The following is a 17132-nucleotide window of genomic DNA, read 5'->3' as shown; positions in this document are numbered from 1 at the left end:
GAGAAACCAGGAAAGAGGCGAAGGACAGTAATTATCTTAAGAAGAAAGTGTACGCGCACTATGGGAGCTCAGGGAGACTCACCACAGTAGTGAGCGAGGAACAGGGGGAACTAAAATAGTGAAGGCAGGGGAAAGTGATAGGCTAATCACTTTCATGTGAGCGTTTGTGAAAGCGGGCACGCGGGGATATAATAATTAATAATTGCTTACACTTATACAGCGCTTTTCTGGACACTCCACTCAAAGCGCTTTACAGGTAATGGGGACTCCCTTCCACCACCTGGATGATGTGACAGCAGCCATAGTGCACCAGTACACCCACCACACACCAGCTCTCAGTGGGGAGGAGAGCAGAGTGATGAAGCCAGTTCAGAGAGGGGGGTTATTAGGAGGCCATGTCTGGTAAAGGCCAGGGGGAAATTTGGCCAGGACCCTGGGTTAAACACCGTCACTATACTGGGGCATTAGGACGCACACAGACTGCAGGGTGAGCCACCCCCTGCTGGCACCACTAACACCTCTTCCAGCAGCGGCCTTAGCTTTCCCAGGAGGCCTCCCATCCAGGTACAGACCAGGCTCACACCTGCTGAGCTTCAGCAGGCTGCCAGTCGTGAGTTGCGGAGTGATATGGCTGCTGGCATATGTCTGATTAATTTATAGTTTATCCAGTGTGTTCTTGTTTCATTTTTTTTCCGTTTATTTCTTTTTCTTCTTTATCACTACACGGAGCGTACTTGGGTTTGGAAAGGCGCTTTATAAACACACGTTGTAAAAAACAACACAACTTGTTAATGTTATAACACGGTGGTGCCAATAAAGCTCTTTCAAATTGAAGCTTAGATCTCGCGGGAGTTAGGGGAAGCGCGCGATATTTTAGCGTGGTTGTCATGGCGGCCTCCTCCAGGCTGTGAGCGAGCAGCGTGATTCCTGGCTGTGGGGACGTCTTGGTACTGTTTCCACATTTTATTGCTCTCTTCCCCCAACTTCAGTACGTCGAGTCCGGATCACCCACAGAGGAGGGCAGAAGCACAGTAAGAAAAGAAGGAGAGACGGTAATTTCCCCCATAATTTTTATAATTGCATCATAGTTTCTCGCGTGTTGGAAGAAGAAATCAGGGGCAGCTGGTCACTGGCAGAGCAGCTAGTATATACTCGCTCTATTTTCCTTTGCAAGTTATTTGTGTTTTAATAATGGAAACGGAAATCTTTGCTATGGTACCGTGACGGGTTTGGTGGTCTAAGAAACGGTCAACTGTCGGTCAACTGTAAAATATAACAGCGGTGAGATCTGTCGGTTGCTGACTCTAGTTCTACTACCGCGACTGGAAGCATCACTGTTTTCACTTCCCTCTGTGCTACTGAAGCACAGACCCCTGCAGGACTGTTCTCACTGCTGCCCTGTGGTACTGAAGCACAGACCCCTGCAGGACTGTTCTCACTGCTGCCCTGTGCTGATGGAGCACAGACCCCCACAGGACTGTTCTCACTGCCCCCCTGTGGTACTGAAGCACAGACCCCTGCAGGACTGTTCTCACTGCTGCCCTGTGCTGATGAAGCACAGACCCCTGCAGAACTGTTCTCACTGCTGCCCTGTGCTGATGGAGCACAGACCCCCACAGGACTGTTCTCACTGCCCCCTGTGGTACTGAAGCACAGACCCCTGCAGGACTATTCTCACTGCCCCCTGTGGTACTGAAGCACAGACTCCTGCAGGACTGTTCTCACTGCTGCCCTGTGCTGATGAAGCACAGACCCCTGCAGGACTGTTCTCACTGCCCCCTGTGGTACTGAAGCACAGACCCCTGCAGGACTGTTCTCACTGCTGCCCTGTGGTACTGAAGCACGGATCCCCACAGGACTGTTCTCACTGCTGCCCTGTGGTACTGAAGCACAGACTCCTGCAGGACTGTTCTCACTGCTGCCCTGTGCTGATGAAGCACAGACCCCTGCAGGACTGTTCTCACTGCCCCCTGTGGTACTGAAGCACAGACCCCCACAGGACTGTTCTCACTGCTGCCCTGTGGTACTGAAGCACAGACTCCTGCAGGACTGTTCTCACTGCTGCCCTGTGGTACTGAAGCACAGACTCCTGCAGGACTGTTTTCACTGCTGCCCTGTGGTACTGAAGCACAGACTCATGCAGGACTGTTCTCACTGTTGCCCTGTGGTACTGAAGCACAGACCCCCCACAGGACTGTTCTCACTGCTGCCCTGTGGTACTGAAGCACAGACTCCTGCAGGACTGTTCTCACTGCTGCCCTGTGCTGATGAACCACAGACCCCTGCAGGACTGTTCTCACTGCTGCCCTGTGGTACTGAACCACAGACCCCTGCAGGACTGTTCTCACTGCTGCCCTGTGCTGATGGAGCACAGACCCCTGCAGGACTGTTCTCACTGCTGCCCTGTGGTACTGAAGCACAGACCCCTGCAGGACTGTTCTCACTGCCCCCTGTGGTACTAAAGCACAGACCCCTGCAGGACTGTTCTCACTGCCCCCTGTGGTACTAAAGCACAGACCCCTGCAGGACTGTTCTCACTGCCCCCTGTGGTACTGAAGCACAGACCCCTGCAGGACTGTTCTCACTGCTGCCCTGTGCTGATGGAGCACAGACCCCTGCAGGACTGTTCTCACTGCCCCCTGTGGTACTGAAGCACAGACCCCTGCAGGACTGTTCTCACTGCTGCCCTGTGGTACTGAAGCACAGACCCCTGCAGGACTGTTCTCACTGCCCCCCTGTGGTACTGAAGCACAGACCCCCACAGGACTGTTCTCACTGCCCCCTGTGGTACTGAAGCACAGACCCCTGCAGGACTGTTCTCACTGCCCCCTGTGGTACTGAAGCACAGACCCCTGCAGGACTGTTCTCACTGCTGCCCTGTGCTGATGGAGCACAGACCCCTGCAGGACTGTTCTCACTGCTGCCCTGTGCTGATGGAGCACAGACCCCTGCAGGACTGTTCTCACTGCCCCCCTGTGGTACTGAAGCACAGACCCCTGCAGGACTGTTCTCACTGCCCCCCTGTGGTACTGAAGCACAGACCCCTGCAGGACTGTTCTCACTGCCCCCTGTGGTACTGAAGCACAGACCCCTGCAGGACTGTTCTCACTGCTGCCCTGTGCTGATGGAGCACAGACCCCTGCAGGACTGTTCTCACTGCTGCCCTGTGGTACTGAAGCACAGACCCCTGCAGGACTGTTCTCACTGCCCCCCTGTGGTACTGAAGCACAGACCCCTGCAGGACTGTTCTCACTGCCCCCTGTGGTACTGAAGCACAGACCCCTGCAGAACTGTTCTCACTGCTGCCCTGTGCTGATGAAGCACAGACCCCCACAGGACTGTTCTCACTGCCCCCTGTGGTACTGAAGCACAGACCCCTGCAGGACTGTTCTCACTGCTGCCCTGTGCTGATGGAGCACAGACCCCTGCAGAACTGTTCTCACTGCTGCCCTGTGCTGATGAAGCACAGACCCCTGCAGGACTGTTCTCACTGCCCCCTGTGGTACTGAAGCACAGACCCCTGCAGGACTGTTCTCACTGCCCCCTGTGGTACTGAAGCACAGACCCCTGCAGGACTGTTCTCACTGCTGCCCTGTGCTGATGGAGCACAGACCCCTGCAGGACTGTTCTCACTGCTGCCCTGTGCTGATGGAGCACAGACCCCTGCAGGACTGTTCTCACTGCCCCCCTGTGGTACTGAAGCACAGACCCCTGCAGGACTATTCTCACTGCTGCCCTGTGCTGATGAAGCACAGACCCCCACAGGACTGTTCTCACTGCTGCCCTGTGGTACTGAAGCACAGACCCCCACAGGACTGTTCTCACTGCTGCCCTGTGCTGATGAAGCACAGACCCCCACAGGACTGTTCTCACTGCTGCCCTGTGGTACTGAAGCACAGACCCCTGCAGGACTGTTCTCACTGCCCCCCTGTGGTACTGAAGCACAGACCCCCACAGGACTGTTCTCACTGCTGCCCTGTGGTACTGAAGCACAGACTCCTGCAGGACTGTTCTCACTGCTGCCCTGTGGTACTGAAGCACAGACCCCTGCAGAACTGTTCTCACTGCCCCCTGTGGTACTGAAGCACAGACCCCTGCAGGACTGTTCTCACTGCTGCCCTGTGGTACTGAAGCACAGACCCCTGCAGGACTGTTCTCACTGCTGCCCTGTGCTGATGGAGCACAGACCCCCAAAGGACTGTTCTCACTGCCCCCTGTGCTGATAGAGCACAGACTCCTACACTTAATAGGCATGTGGTGCTAGAGATACTGCTGCTATTCCTGCTGGGAGTACTGTTGTTTACTTTGGTTGTTGTGGAAGTGCAAGCAATTTCTATTGTTATGAAAGCCCCTTGCACTGTTAATGTCACTTGTGGCACTGCTGTGAACTCTCATGCTTTGCATACTGCATCACAGCAGCAAATTGCAGCTGAAAATGCCTCTCTTATTCCTGCTTGTGCTGCTCGTACTCTTATTTCAAGTAGGTAACTGTCAGCATGTGCAGGCTTCAAAGGAGCAGGTTAAGTTTTATTTCAAGCTGAAAAGGAAAGAGGCACAATGTTTTAGCTGCGGAGCCTTCTTCAGGTCTAAAGGCAGGTGAAGAAGGCTCCACAGCCAAAACATTGTGCCTCTGTTCTTTTCAGCTTGGACCTTTAGCTGTTCCTTTGCATACTCTTATTTCCCCTTAAATCCTGCTGCTGTTGGTCCATCGCCCTCCGCTGTTTCTCAGCTGTCGAATCCGAAGGTGGGGAAACTCAATCCTTCCATCTCTCCTCTTTCCCGCGTCTCTCCCAGTCCGCTGTGTGTCCCGGGAGCCGGAGTCGCAGAGCTGTGATGAGCGCGGTCCCCCCCAGACGCCCCGCCACCGTGCCACAGCCGGGTCCCCAAGGGAGACGCAGTAAAAACTTCAAGAAGCACTACCCCAGTAGCACCCTGCACACCTCCATCTGACCCGGGGCCAGGGGCGGAGGGGAGAGGAGGAGGAGGAGGAGGAGGAGGAGGTGGCGGCGACAGCAGGCATCATGGCTTCCCCTGTGCAGACAGGGGCAGTAACAGGCTCTGGCCAGGGGGGGGAGCCAGAGATCAAGCCCCCCGTGTTGAACCCCCAGGCCCAGAAAGAGGGACCAGAAAGGGAGGGGATGGTGGAGGAGGTAGAGGGGGAGGAAGGCTTGCCCCCAGCGGCCAAACTGCCCCGACTCGGCAACGGAGAGGAAGTGCCCTCAGTGGTCCTACCTGCTCTAGAGGGAGGTACCGACGAGATTGGGATCGCTTTGACCTCTGACCCCAGGGCACCTGAGGACCCCGGTTCCTTGCCTGAAGGCGTCGACTCGGGTCATGACCCTTCGCCAGCGCCGGCTGAGGCAGGTCTGTGCGGGCTTGTGGGTTCCCTCGGCGTGTCCGTCTCCTCGTGTCTGCCCGTGCTCCCTGGGTGAGGAGGAGTCGGGGGGGGGGCACCCCTCTTGAGCCGTGCCCTGTCTCACTCTCCGATTCTCTCTCAGTGTCGCCCCAGCCTGACGCGGCCCCGGGCGCGAGTGCAGCTGCTGAGCAGAACGGACAGAGCCGGGAGCCCCCAGATGCCGAGGAGGAGAGGGGGAGTGGGACCGAGTGCATCTCTGAGGAGCAACAGGGCTAGTAAGTCCCCCAAATTTCACCTGTCTGTCCATCCGTCCGCTCTGTCTGCTGCCCGTCAGTAAACCTCGGCCCTTCTGTCTGTCTCTGTCTCTCAGTAGCCTGGGGTTCGAGTTCAGCCAGAACCCGCAGATGTTAACAGGAGCCTGGGCGGAGTACGCCAGCACCCCCGAGAACTACCTCAAGGGCTGCAAATGGCAAGGCTTGTTGTTGACGTACTATGCCTCCGAATAGCCCCATGCCCCCCCCGCACGGGTAATAGAGGGAGTGTCCTGCTGTCTCTCCCCAGGGCTCCGGACGGCACCTGTATCCTGACCAACAGCGCCGACAACGTGCTGCGCGTGTACAACCTGCCCCCGGAGCTCTACAGCCAGGAGTGGGACCTGCTGCCCGAGATGGTCTGTCTGCCTGCCTGCCTGTCTGTCCACGCGCCCTCCTCTCCCCGCTCACCTGTCTGTCCGTTGACCTGCATGCCCTCCTGTCCGCACACCTGCGCCATCCCGTTTGGCCGCCGGACTGCTTCCCCGATTCCCGTCTCTGCTGGGCTGCCTCCTCACTGCCCCGTTGGTCTCTCCCTCCCCCTGCAGAGCCCTGTGCTGCGGATGGCCGAGGGGGACACCATCTACGACTACTGCTGGTACCCCCTCATGAGCTCCCTGGACCCCGACACCTGCTTGTGAGTATCCGCCCCTGGTTTGCTTTGCTCTTCCCTTTCTGTGGTGTAGGAATAAGTTGTGTTATTGCGTTATGGAGGAAAAAAACCTTGTTTTCTGATTTTTTTTCCTTTCTTGTCTCAACCCCCCCCCACCTCACTTCCCCCCCCCAGCATAGCCAGCAGCAGCAGGGACAACCCAATTCACATCTGGGACGCCTTCTACGGTGACCTCCGCGCAACCTTCAGGCCCTACAACCACCTGGTGAGAACAGCGCCCCCTGGCTGGGCTACCTGTGCACAGAGGGCAGAGGACATACAAACCCCACACAGACAGCACCCCAGAGCTGAACCCCGGGCTGAAGCACAGTGCCCCTGTGCAACCCCTCTTCACACATATGAGCCTCAAATGGAGGGCGCAGTGTGGCGCTGTGGGGCAGTTGCGTCTCCCAGGCTGTGGGAGTGTTTCCTATAGGGCAGCGGTTCCCAGTCCCGGGCCTGGTGACTCACACACACCGGCTGGTCTGTGTACCGGCCGAGCCCTCGGTTACACCATCAAACCCTTCGTTGACTTCATAATAATCAAAGATTTGTTTGAAGTGTGGAACGTGTTGGAGCTTTGATTCGTGTATTCTGAGAGAGAAATAAAGTCCCAGACTTGTAATTGGAAACCAAGTACAAATTTAGCAGTGAATCTAAACTTCTGAGATCAATTAAGGCTTCAGGTATGTAATGAAGGGCAGGGAATGCAAGCCGACAGGTGTGTGTAGGTCACCAGGATTGGGAACCCCCACCTGTAGGGTCTACGGACCCCATCTCATTGCCATGCAGATCCCTTTGCGAGCCCCCTGTCCCGTCAACACCTTTTCTCCCTGCTAGCTGCGCTGCAGGTTGGCGTGCTCCAAGCTCGTCCGTCTGCTGGCAGCCCTGGGCTCGGCCTGGGACTGGGCTGTGGGTCCTGCAGGGGCTCGTGGTGGGGTTCCGGTGCTGGCGTCGGGTCGAGCCGCTCCGAGCGTCCGCCTCTGACTGTCCGTCTGTCCCGCCAGGACGAGCTGACCGCCGCCCACTCGCTGTGCTTCACCCCGGACGGCGCCCAGCTCTTCTGCGGCTTCGATAAGATGGTGCGCGTCTTCGAGACCTCGCGCCCCGGCAGGGAGTGCGAGAAGAGGCCCACCCTGGGTGAGCCCCCCTTTCAATCGATGGCGTTTTCTCGTGGTTTTTTAGAGAGTTTTGATTGCTTTCCCAGGTGCCCCGCCCTGTCTCTTCTCTTCCGCCTCTCGCCCTGCCCTCTGCCCCGCCCTGTCTCTTCTCTTCCGCCTCTCCCTCTGCCCCGCCCTGTCTCTTATCTCTACCCTCTTCTGCCTCTCGCCCTGCCCTCTGCCCCGCCCTGTCTCTTCTCTTCTGCCTCTCACTCCGCCCTCTGCCCCGCCCTGTCTCTTCTCTTCTGCCTCTCCCTCTGCCCCGCCCTGTCTCTTCTCTTCTGCCTCTCGCTCCGCCCTCTGCCCTGTCTCTTCTCTTCTGCCTCTCCCTCTGCCCCGCCCTGTCTCTTCTCTTCTGCCTCTCCCCCCGCCCTGTCTCTTCTCTTCTGCCTCTTGCCCTGCCCTCTGCCCCGCCCCGTCGCTTCTCTTCCGCCTCTCGCCCCGCCCTGTCTCTTATCTCTACCCTCTTCTGCCTCTTGCTCCGCCCTCTGCCCCGCCCTCTTCTCTTCTGCCTCTTGCTCCGCCCTCTGCCCCGCCCTCTTCTCTTCTGCCTCTCACTCCGCCCTCTGCCCCGCCCTGTCTCTTCTCTTCTGCCTCTCCCTCCGCCCTCTGCCCCGCCCTGTCTCTTCTCTTCTGCCTCTCCCTTTGCCCCGCCCTCTCTTCTCTTCTGCCTCTCGCTCCGCCCTGCCATGTTTCTTCTCTTCTGCCTCTCGCTCCGCCCTCCGCCCCACCCTGTCTCTTCTCTTCTGCCTCTCGCTCCGCCCCGCCCTGTCTCTTCTCTTCTGCCTCTCGCTCTGCCCTCTGCCCCGCCCTGTCTCTTCTCTTCTGCCTCTCCCTCTGCCCCGCCCTGTCTCTTCTCTTCTGCCTCTCGCTCCGCCCCGCCATGTCTCTTCTCTTCTGCCTCTCGCTCCGCCCCGCCCTGTCTCTTCTCTTCTGCCTCTCGCTCTGCCCTCTGCCCCGCCCTGTCTCTTCTCTTCTGCCCCGCCCTGTCTCTTCTCTTCTGCCTCTTGCTCCTCCCTCCCCTGTTCCTCCCTCTCACTGCCCCTCTCTCTCCCCCCTCAGTGAAGAAGCAGGGTCAGAGTGGTATAATCTCCTGCCTGGCGTTCAGCCCGATGCAGCCAGTGTACGCCTGTGGCTCCTACTCCCGGACAGTGGGGCTGTACTCGCTCGAGGAGGGCATCCCCATCGCCGTGCTCACCGGCCACCAGGGCGGCGTCACTCACCTGCTCTTCTCCCCCGAGGGGAACTTGCTCTACACCGGGGGGCGCAAGGTGAGGGCACCTCTCTCTTCCCTCTTCTCCCCCTTTTATCCTTCTGAAGAAAAGACTGAACTTCTGACTTGTCCTCTTTATTCCAGTTTGTAGCCTTTGCTTTGTCTCTGTTGTGAGTTTACTTTGACTTGTTTCTGAAGTGTCTCTCTCTGTCTCCGTCTCCCAGGACCCAGAGATCCTGTGCTGGGATCTGCGGGAACCGGGCCGGGTTCTGTTCTCTCTGCGCCGGACCGTCACCACCAACCAGAGGATCTACTTTGACCTGGACCCGTGAGTCTGAGCACGGATACACGCTACACACATGCAGGACACTTCTGCATGCTCCCAGCCAACAGGAGCGATTATCTTTGTGGTAGTGGACTTGTGAGAGACAGGGGGTCACGGTGACACTGTCCTCCGGCTCTGTTCTGGAGTCGCAGCTTTGCGGTAAACCTGCTCTTGTCCTTCCAGGTCTGGCCGCTATCTGCTGACCGGAAGCACTGAAGGGGTGGTGTCAGTGTGGGACACATCCATGGCGCCCCCCATTGACCAGAACCCGGCACTGCAGCCTGTGCTCCAGTACCAGGCCCAGGGGGACTGCACCAATGGGATCAGGTGAACAGCGGCTCTGTGTGCTGTGAAACCATGGCAGAGTGTCCTGTGTGCCGTAACGCATTCACAGACCGATTAACCTCTTGTATAGTGACAGATACTCCGGCCCGCCGTGCACACTCACTCATTCCAGTAGCTTGAAATGTTCTCTGAAAGATTTAGGTCCAGATGGGGTCATATCCCCTGGTTTTATCAATGTAAGGCTGACCTGTGGTTTCTGTGGCCCAATCCGAGCAATCGCTCTCACCTCTCAGCAGCTACAACTGCTTTTCCCCGACTGCTGTCCCAAATGGGACAAAAAATACTTGAACTGGAGCTCAGCAGGTGTGAGCCTGGCCTGTACCTGGATGGGAGACCTCCTGGGAAAGCTAAGGCTGCTGCTGGAAGAGGTGTTTAGTTGGACCTGTAGGGGGCGCTCACCCCGCGGTCCGTGTGGGTCCCAGAAATAAAAACCTCCCAGGGCATTTCTCGAAAAGAGTAGGGGTGTTACCCCGGTGTCCTGGCCAGGCTTCCCCCTGGCCCTTACCAATCATGGTCTCCTGATAATCCCCCTCTCTGAACTGGCTTCATCACTCTGTTCTCCTCCCCACTGAGAGCTGGTGTGTGGTGGGTGTACTGGTGCATCATCCAGGTGGGGCTGCACACTGGTGGGGGTGGAGGGGACTCCCTTGCTTTGAGGGGAGTGTCCAGAGCAGCGTCGTATAAATGTAAAGAATAATATTGTAATATTTATTACTACCACCACCACCCGTCGGCCACCTTCCGGCCCTGTATCCACAGCTCAGGAGAGCAGGAGAGGTGTTCCACAGCACCCCCTAGAGAAGTGTCCTGAAACGTGCATCTCTCTCTCTCTCTCTCCCTGCGTCCGCAGTCTTCACCCCCACATGCCCCTGCTGGTGTCCTCCTGCGGGCAGCGCCAGTTCGCCGAGCCCAGCGACAGCGAGGGCGACTCCGACGCCGAGGGGCTGGTCGTGCTGCGGCGCCAGTCCCGCGGGGAGAACGCGCTCGCGCTCTGGTGGGCCGGCCCACACGGCGGCAGCGGGGGGGCTGGCCGGGACCCTCTGTCGGCGGAGATGAGCAGCTGAGCTGGCGCACACCCGGCCTGGGACGAACCATTGTCACGCCTGGGCAGGGGGAGACCAACTCCAGGAGCGCCACTCCCCCCGCGTCTGGCCCATACCAAACTGGTGCTGCAGCAGAGGGCACAAACTGTTTCAGAAAAGGGATTTTTCTGTGTTTATTATCCCAGCTGAACCCAGAACTAGGCACCACACCCCCCACCATGATGGAATGTGCCATATCTGTCTTGGGACTGCAGTTTTTTTATGACTCTTCCACCTCAACTTTGCACAAAGATGGACGACTTCTTGTGCCTTTTCTGTTGTAAAACAGGAACTCGTGTGTCGCAGTTTACAGCAAAGATCCCTCTATGGTTCCTGGGAGTTTTTTCTCTCTCTCCTTCATCGATGTGTCTCTTTCCTTCTCTCCTCCTCTCTCTCAGGGGAGCTGTTGTTCCCTGGTGTGTAATTTTTAAAGCGTTTCTGCAGGAGCGGTTTGAGGACCGAGACAACACCAGAATGTCACTTTCTGCGCCTTCGACCTGTGTTCTTAGCACACAGCCTTGTACATGATATATTTTTGTAAATGGTGTGGTTGTACCCTGAGTCTTGATTTGTGGTCTGATCTGAAGTGCGAGGGCTGTAAGAAAGGGGTTCCTGACTTCATCCAAAAGGGTCTCCCGTCTTACAGATCACCCTGAATTGGGGTCTCTAGCCCAGGGGAGCCCCACTCCCATCAGTCTTACATGTCACTCTGAATCGGGGTCTCCAGCCCTGGGGAGCCCCACTCCTGTCAGTCTTACAGGTCGCCCCGAATCTGGTTCAAGCCCTGGGGAGCCCCACTGCAGTGAGTCTTACGGGTCACATGCTTTGAGTCTTCAATGAGCTGGATGATGCGTGTGGTTAAAGAGATATTCTGGAAGCCATGACCTCTGTGTGTCTATGAAACGCCCTTCTTCCCCTTTGCTGGCGGGAGGTACTGCTGGAAAAGGGGGACCCCCATCAGCGCAGAGGCAGTGTTGAATTAAAATCAGGAACACAGACTAGAGCTTGAGACTCGACCGATGTGGAAATTGAAGTGTAGGAGTGATGTGTAGGTCTGACGTGAGGCAGTAGGCTCTAGCTGCAGAGTTCTGGACTTATTGCAACATTTCGAACACCAAGCGGAGAGGGGTGTTGGGGAGCCTGTAGGATACAGAGTTGCAGAAATCAAGCCTTGCTGCGGTAGAAATGCATGAGTCAGGCACGGGGCATCAGACATCGATAGAAATTGCCTAAGGGGGGCAACATTTCTAAGGTGAAAAACAGGTTTTAATAAACATTTTCACGTGGGGCTCAGAGGACAGGAGAGGATGAAGTGTGAATTGCAGGTTCCTGACTGTGACTGATGCCTGAGTGGCCACGCCATCCGCCATTACTGTGAAGCTCTCCAGCTGTTCCAGCAGATGTGTCCTACCCCCCAGTAAAAGTTGTTTTCCCACTATTTAGCTTCAGAGAATTTGACGCCAACTGGAGTTTGAGTTTATCTTCACACACGCGCAGTCCGCAGTCCCTCACTCCCCCGGATGAGAAGAGGTCAAGGTTTAGGCACTTGATTACATGAGATTGGAGAAGTAGCCGTCTGGCTGCACTACAGCCCTTCGGTTCATTATACTCGGGCTTTTCCGTAGTGTACAGGGGCGCGCAGGCTCGCCGTCGCCATCTAGCGGCCGCGTTTCCGAAGTGCGCCCTCGGCTGGCCAGGTTCTGGCGTTGCCGGGCGACGAGAGAACGCCGCCGGTCTCCTCGAGCTCCGCCGCCATGGCCTCCTACTCCGCTCGGCACGGATGGTGGACAGCGGACACCGCTGGACCTCTGCGGGGGTCAGCGTGTTTTATCCGCGGGGACACGACCTCCAACAGCCGGCTGCTGGAGCGGATCGTCAACCGCGGCACTCTGTCCACTCAGCGGGCCACCCACCGGCACATATTGGGTGAGCTCCACCCCAGATTCCGCCGCTGTCGCTGGATATATTTTCTGCTTTTATGAAGTTTTAGGATTTAATGAAGACGGTTCTTAAAACTATGAATCCTTTTTTGCATCTGGCTTCAAACGGAGGGTCCGTCGTTAACTTGGCTTAAGGAGCCGTTGACAAAACTAAACTTAGATACTTTATTGATCCCGTGAGGGACATTGCAGAAGTATTTACCTTACTTGCTTTGCAAGAAGGTAAATAAATGCTGCGTGGGGTCGTGTTCACTCGGGATCTGTGGACATGTACAGTGTAGCGCGAAACGGATGTTCACGTGTAAACATGTAAACTGTTTTAAAAGTGAAACCTTAAGTGTTTTTTTTAAAATCATTTTTACGCCTTGTGTTTGGCACAAGAGCCGTTTCCACGAGCGTCAGGACTGTCACGGGGAACGTGCCCAGCGTGGCGGTGTCTCCGGCAGGAGGCGGTCGGTCTGAGCTCCCGTGACCGCTGGGGTCGTTACCCGGGGCTAGAGAGCGACACACAGGGAGCAGGTCTTTCATTCCTGTGAGTGTCTGTACGGTCAGAGCATGCAGCTACTCCCTGACAGCACACACACACACACAACATACAGTACACACAGGCAAAGACATGGGGAGGAGGGAGACTCTGCTGCACCAGCTGAGTGAAGGAGGACAGTAGGGAAGCCAGACTGCACAGATCCAGAGTCAGCACTCCTACAGATAGTGTCCCAGGATCTTTCATGTCCAAACAGGACAGGATGTCAGGTTGCTGTCCTCCCCACACAGGGGCGTTGGTTTGGACACTCTGGGCGATGACTGACCAAGCAGGCAGGATCTGTCTGGCTCTCCCCCTGCTGATCACCCTGTCCTGCACTCGCCAGAGCTGGGAGACCGGCGCAGCGCCAGCCCAGCGGCGCCCCCGCCTGCCGGGCGTGTCGAGGACCGCGGGGCAGCGGCCCCAGGGGAGGGCGACCCCCGCTGGCAGGAGGGGGAAGCGCCGGAGCCCCGGGGGACGGCGGAGGACGAGAGAGAGAGGGCGCTGGAGCAGCAGAGACTGGTAAGAGAGAAAGCCGAGCTCCTCCATCACTCAAGCGCCAGAGAAGACGTTGGTGACCCACACACGCTGAAGTCACCTCCAAGAGACGAGAGGCTGTTCCCTCTTGAACCCCTGTGTTTACAGCAAGCTGTCTGTGTATCATCCTTTCATCCATCCATCCATTCATCCTCTCACTGCTTCATCCAGTTCAGGGTTGCAAGGGAGCCGGAGTCTATCCCAGCAGGCAATGAGCGCAAGTCGGGGTACACCTTGGACTGGACACCAGTCCATTACAGGACATCCACACACACTCAGGCACACATGGCTGGGCGGCTTGTTCCACACTCCCACCGCTCTTTGTGTAAAGATGTTCCTCCTGTCCTGACTGGATGGGTGGAATATCGGCTTCAGTGACACGTCTGAGCAGTTTGTTCCACACTCCCACCGCTCTTTGTGTAAAGATGTTCCTCCTGTCCTGACTGGATGGGTGGAGTATCGGCTTCACTGACACATCTGTCCAAATTCCAGTCTGACTGTGTTCCCAGATTCTCTCAGTGATTTTCATGTCCACTGCTCCGCGATGCCTGTCCATCAATCCCCTCCCCTGCCCCAGACCCTGCAGGCCCGGTTTGAGGAGGCCCTGCGGAACCGGGACCGGCTGGAGGCCGAGCAGAGGCAGAGGCTGCGGGCGCGGCTGGCGGCCCGGGCGCAGGAGCAGGCCCGCGCGCTGCAGGCCCGGCTGGAGGAGGAGCGCAGTCGGGCGGTCAGGCAGGCCTGCGAGGCGCTGGCCGCCAGGCTGGGCCGGGAGGCGGAGGAGCGGGGGCGGGCGGAGGCGGAGAGGGTGCGAGCCGAGGCGCAGGTGAGGCTGCGGGTGTGTGTGTGTGTGTGTGTGTGTGTGTGTGTGTGTGTGTGTGTGTGTGTGTGCCGGGATGAAGAGGAGATCTGGAATCAGGGATGTACGGAATGTGTCGGCGTGTTTGACGACGTTGGGAAGCCTCTGTCTCTCCCAGGCGGAGCTGTCGGAGCGTGTGCGGCAGGCGGAGGTCCGGGTTCGAGAGCAGTGTGAGAGAGACGCCGCGCGAGAGAGACGCGCACTGAGGGAGGAGCACAGCCAGCGAGAGGCGCAGCTCAAGGAGCAGTGAGTCTGGCTGTCTTCCACTGTGTAGACACAGTACACACACACACACAGTACACACACACATGGGACACACATGGTACACACACACACACAGTACACACACACATGGGACACACATGGTACACACACACACACAGTACACACACACATGGGACACACATGGTACACACACACACACAGTACACACACAGGACACACATGGTACACACACACGGGACACACATAGTACTTACACACAGTACACACTCACACTCGATACACACACAGCACGCTACAAACTCACACACACGGTATATATATCCACACACAGCACACCCACACTATGCAGCGTAAAGTTCCGGCTCACACTCACAGGCTGTCCTCTGGGCACAGTGACACTGCAGACAGACTCAGGCAGGGCCGTCAGGGACAGAGCTGACTCTCAGAGACTGTCGCTGCTTGTGTGTTGAAGGATCGGAGAGCTGCAGGTGAAGGTGCAGAGGGTCACCAGGGAGAAGATGCTCTATGAAAAGGAGTTTAAGGTGCCAAAAATGACATTAGATGTTTAACATTGGATTCGCATGAACTTCCTTCAGCACAGCATCCCGTCTGAACATGTGAACGCTCTCTCCCTCTGCTGCTTTCCACCGGTGCCTCTCTCTCTCTCCCTCCACCCCTCCTTCTCTCTCTCTCTCTCCATCCTTCACTCTCCCTCCACCCCTCCTTCTCTCTCTCCCTCTCCATCCTTCTCTCTCCCTCTCCCCCACCCTTTCCTCTGCGCTCCTTCCCTCCCTCTTCCTCACCCTCACCTTCTCCCTCCATCTCTCTCCAATCCCTTCCTCTGCATCTCTCCTTCTCTCTCCCTCTCTTCTATACTTTCCTCTTCTCTCTCTCTCCCAGGAAGTCCAGGTGAATTACCGCCGGTTTGTGGACCTCACCGACTCCAGCCTGCACTCCGACTACCTGCTGCGGCTGCGGCGCCTGGGCCGAGAGCCAGGATTGGCCGAGACGGGGGTCCAGACCGATGATGTCGTGGGCGTGGCCCCGCCCCCTGAGTTAACCCCTCCCCCTCGGGGGAAGAGCTTGAGGACAGACTTCGACGCGATTAATCGCCTCTTACCCGTCGCCTACTTTTAAATCAGCAAAGATGCTGAAGGCTGCGGTTCACTGGAGAGTTACGCCTGTCGGTTCACTTCGATCACAACATGAACTGCAGCTTGGCTATAAGGAATACAATCTTTCTGTGTCTCCATTGTTGAGAAAAAAACAATCCTTTTATACATGAGAAGATTATCATTTTTCAGTAATCTAGCCAAGGTTCGTATCCCATTACATGTATTGTGTTTGCTCTACTGTTTTCATTGTGTAATGTGCCTTGACAGTGCTCTGTACTGAAAGGCACTATAGAAGAATAAAGCTCATTGACTATTGATTAACTGTTCCCATGGCCTCAGCAGTCTCAGCTCTCACCTCAAGCGACAGGATTCTCCCCAGGTGTCCGCAGGCAGAACCGCTTACCCGGGCTGCAGCGGGCCGGAACCTGACCCGGTGGACAGGGGACTACGGCCCGGGGACTGAGGCACACTGAGCGGGACTGCTGGCACTGCAGGGCCCCGGGAGAGAGGAGTTTACACCTCTGTGCAGTGAACTACACTGAGCTGGTTCACTTTACACCCTTTATACAGTGAACTACACTGAGCTGGTTCACTTTACACCCTTTATACAGTGAACTACACTGAGCTGGTTCACTTTACACCTCTGTACAGTGAACTACACTGAGCTGGTTCACTTTACACCTCTGTACAGTGAACTGCACTGAGCTGGTTCACTTTACACCTCTGTACAGTGAACTACACTGAGCTGGTTCACTTTACACCTCTGTACACTGAACTACACTGAGCTGGTTTACTTGACACCTCTGTACAGTGAACTACACTGAGCTGGTTTACTTGACACCTCTGTACAGTGAACTACACTGAGCTGGTTCACTTTACACCTCTGTACACTGATCTACACTGAGCTGGTTTACTTGACACCTCTGTACAGTGAACTACACTGAGCTGGTTCACTTTACACCTCTGTACAGTGAACTGCACTGAGCTGGTTTACTTGACACCTCTGTACAGTGAACTACACTGAGCTGGTTCACTTTACACCTCTGTACAGTGAACTACACTGAGCTGGTTCACTTTACACCTCTGTGCAGTGAACTACACTGAGCTGGTTCACTTTGCACCTCTGTACAGTGAACTACACTGAGCTGGTTCACTTTACACCTCTGTACAGTGAACTACACTGAGCTGGTTCACTTTACACCTCTGTACAGTGAACTACACTGAGCTGGTTCACTTTACACCTCTGTACACTGAACTACACTGAGCTGGTTTACTTGACACCTCTGTACAGTGAACTACACTGAGCTGGTTTACTTGACACCTCTGTACAGTGAACTACACTGAGCTGGTTCACTTTACACCTCTGTACACTGATCTACACTGAGCTGGTTTACTTGACACCTCTGTACAGTGAACTACACTGAGCTGGTTCACTTTACACCTCTGTACAGTGAACTGCACTGAGCTGGTTTACTTGACACCTCTGTACAGT

General features: G+C 56.3%; 2 protein-coding genes across 3 annotated transcripts; both read left to right on the top strand.

Moving 5' to 3' along the window:
* The first annotated feature begins 863 nt into the window (after positions 1–863).
* Positions 864–10989, top strand: wrap53 (WD repeat containing, antisense to TP53). 2 transcript variants are annotated; one of them, XM_069186695.1, is made up of 12 exons: positions 864–1052; positions 4795–5364; positions 5499–5631; positions 5730–5825; positions 5918–6026; positions 6216–6304; positions 6455–6545; positions 7327–7459; positions 8542–8750; positions 8917–9020; positions 9201–9344; positions 10213–10989. In XM_069186695.1, the coding sequence occupies exons 2-12, from the start codon at positions 5022–5024 to the stop codon at positions 10424–10426; spliced, it is 1665 nt and encodes a 554-aa protein (XP_069042796.1). In that variant the 5' UTR covers positions 864–1052; positions 4795–5021; the 3' UTR covers positions 10427–10989. The 2 variants fall into 2 exon arrangements, with proteins under 2 accessions (XP_069042796.1, XP_069042795.1); XM_069186694.1 differs by having other exon boundaries at positions 5727–5825.
* A 100-nt stretch (positions 10990–11089) lies between these two features.
* LOC138234898 (caldesmon) lies at positions 11090–15966 on the top strand. Its single transcript, XM_069186696.1, has 6 exons — positions 11090–12370; positions 13254–13429; positions 14022–14267; positions 14419–14546; positions 14998–15067; positions 15426–15966. The coding sequence occupies exons 1-6, from the start codon at positions 12199–12201 to the stop codon at positions 15660–15662; spliced, it is 1029 nt and encodes a 342-aa protein (XP_069042797.1). The 5' UTR covers positions 11090–12198; the 3' UTR covers positions 15663–15966.
* Positions 15967–17132: the final 1166 nt, after the last annotated feature.

Source organism: Lepisosteus oculatus, chromosome 3 (assembly GCF_040954835.1).
Source record: "Lepisosteus oculatus isolate fLepOcu1 chromosome 3, fLepOcu1.hap2, whole genome shotgun sequence".
In the NCBI taxonomy this organism is placed as follows: domain Eukaryota; kingdom Metazoa; phylum Chordata; class Actinopteri; order Semionotiformes; family Lepisosteidae; genus Lepisosteus; species Lepisosteus oculatus.
Note: the sequence above shows the minus strand (reverse complement) of the source record. Positions and strands in the feature narration are given on the sequence as shown.

What these genes read in the sequence shown, in the direction of transcription:
- wrap53 (XM_069186694.1), top strand. Translation starts at nt 5,022, where the DNA reads ATGGCTTCCCCTGTGCAGACAGGGGCAGTAACAGGCTCTGGCCAGGGG. An exon ending in TCTGAGGAGCAACAGGGCTA is followed by an intron (nt 5,632 to 5,726) that starts GTAAGTCCCCCA and finishes TCTGTCTCTCAG; the next exon opens with TAGCCTGGGGTTCGAGTTCA. An exon ending in TCAGGCCCTACAACCACCTG is followed by an intron (nt 6,546 to 7,326) that starts GTGAGAACAGCG and finishes CTGTCCCGCCAG; the next exon opens with GACGAGCTGACCGCCGCCCA.
- LOC138234898 (XM_069186696.1), top strand. Translation starts at nt 12,199, where the DNA reads ATGGCCTCCTACTCCGCTCGGCACGGATGGTGGACAGCGGACACCGCT. An exon ending in CACCCACCGGCACATATTGG is followed by an intron (nt 12,371 to 13,253) that starts GTGAGCTCCACC and finishes TGCACTCGCCAG; the next exon opens with AGCTGGGAGACCGGCGCAGC. An exon ending in CGCTGGAGCAGCAGAGACTG is followed by an intron (nt 13,430 to 14,021) that starts GTAAGAGAGAAA and finishes CCCCTGCCCCAG; the next exon opens with ACCCTGCAGGCCCGGTTTGA.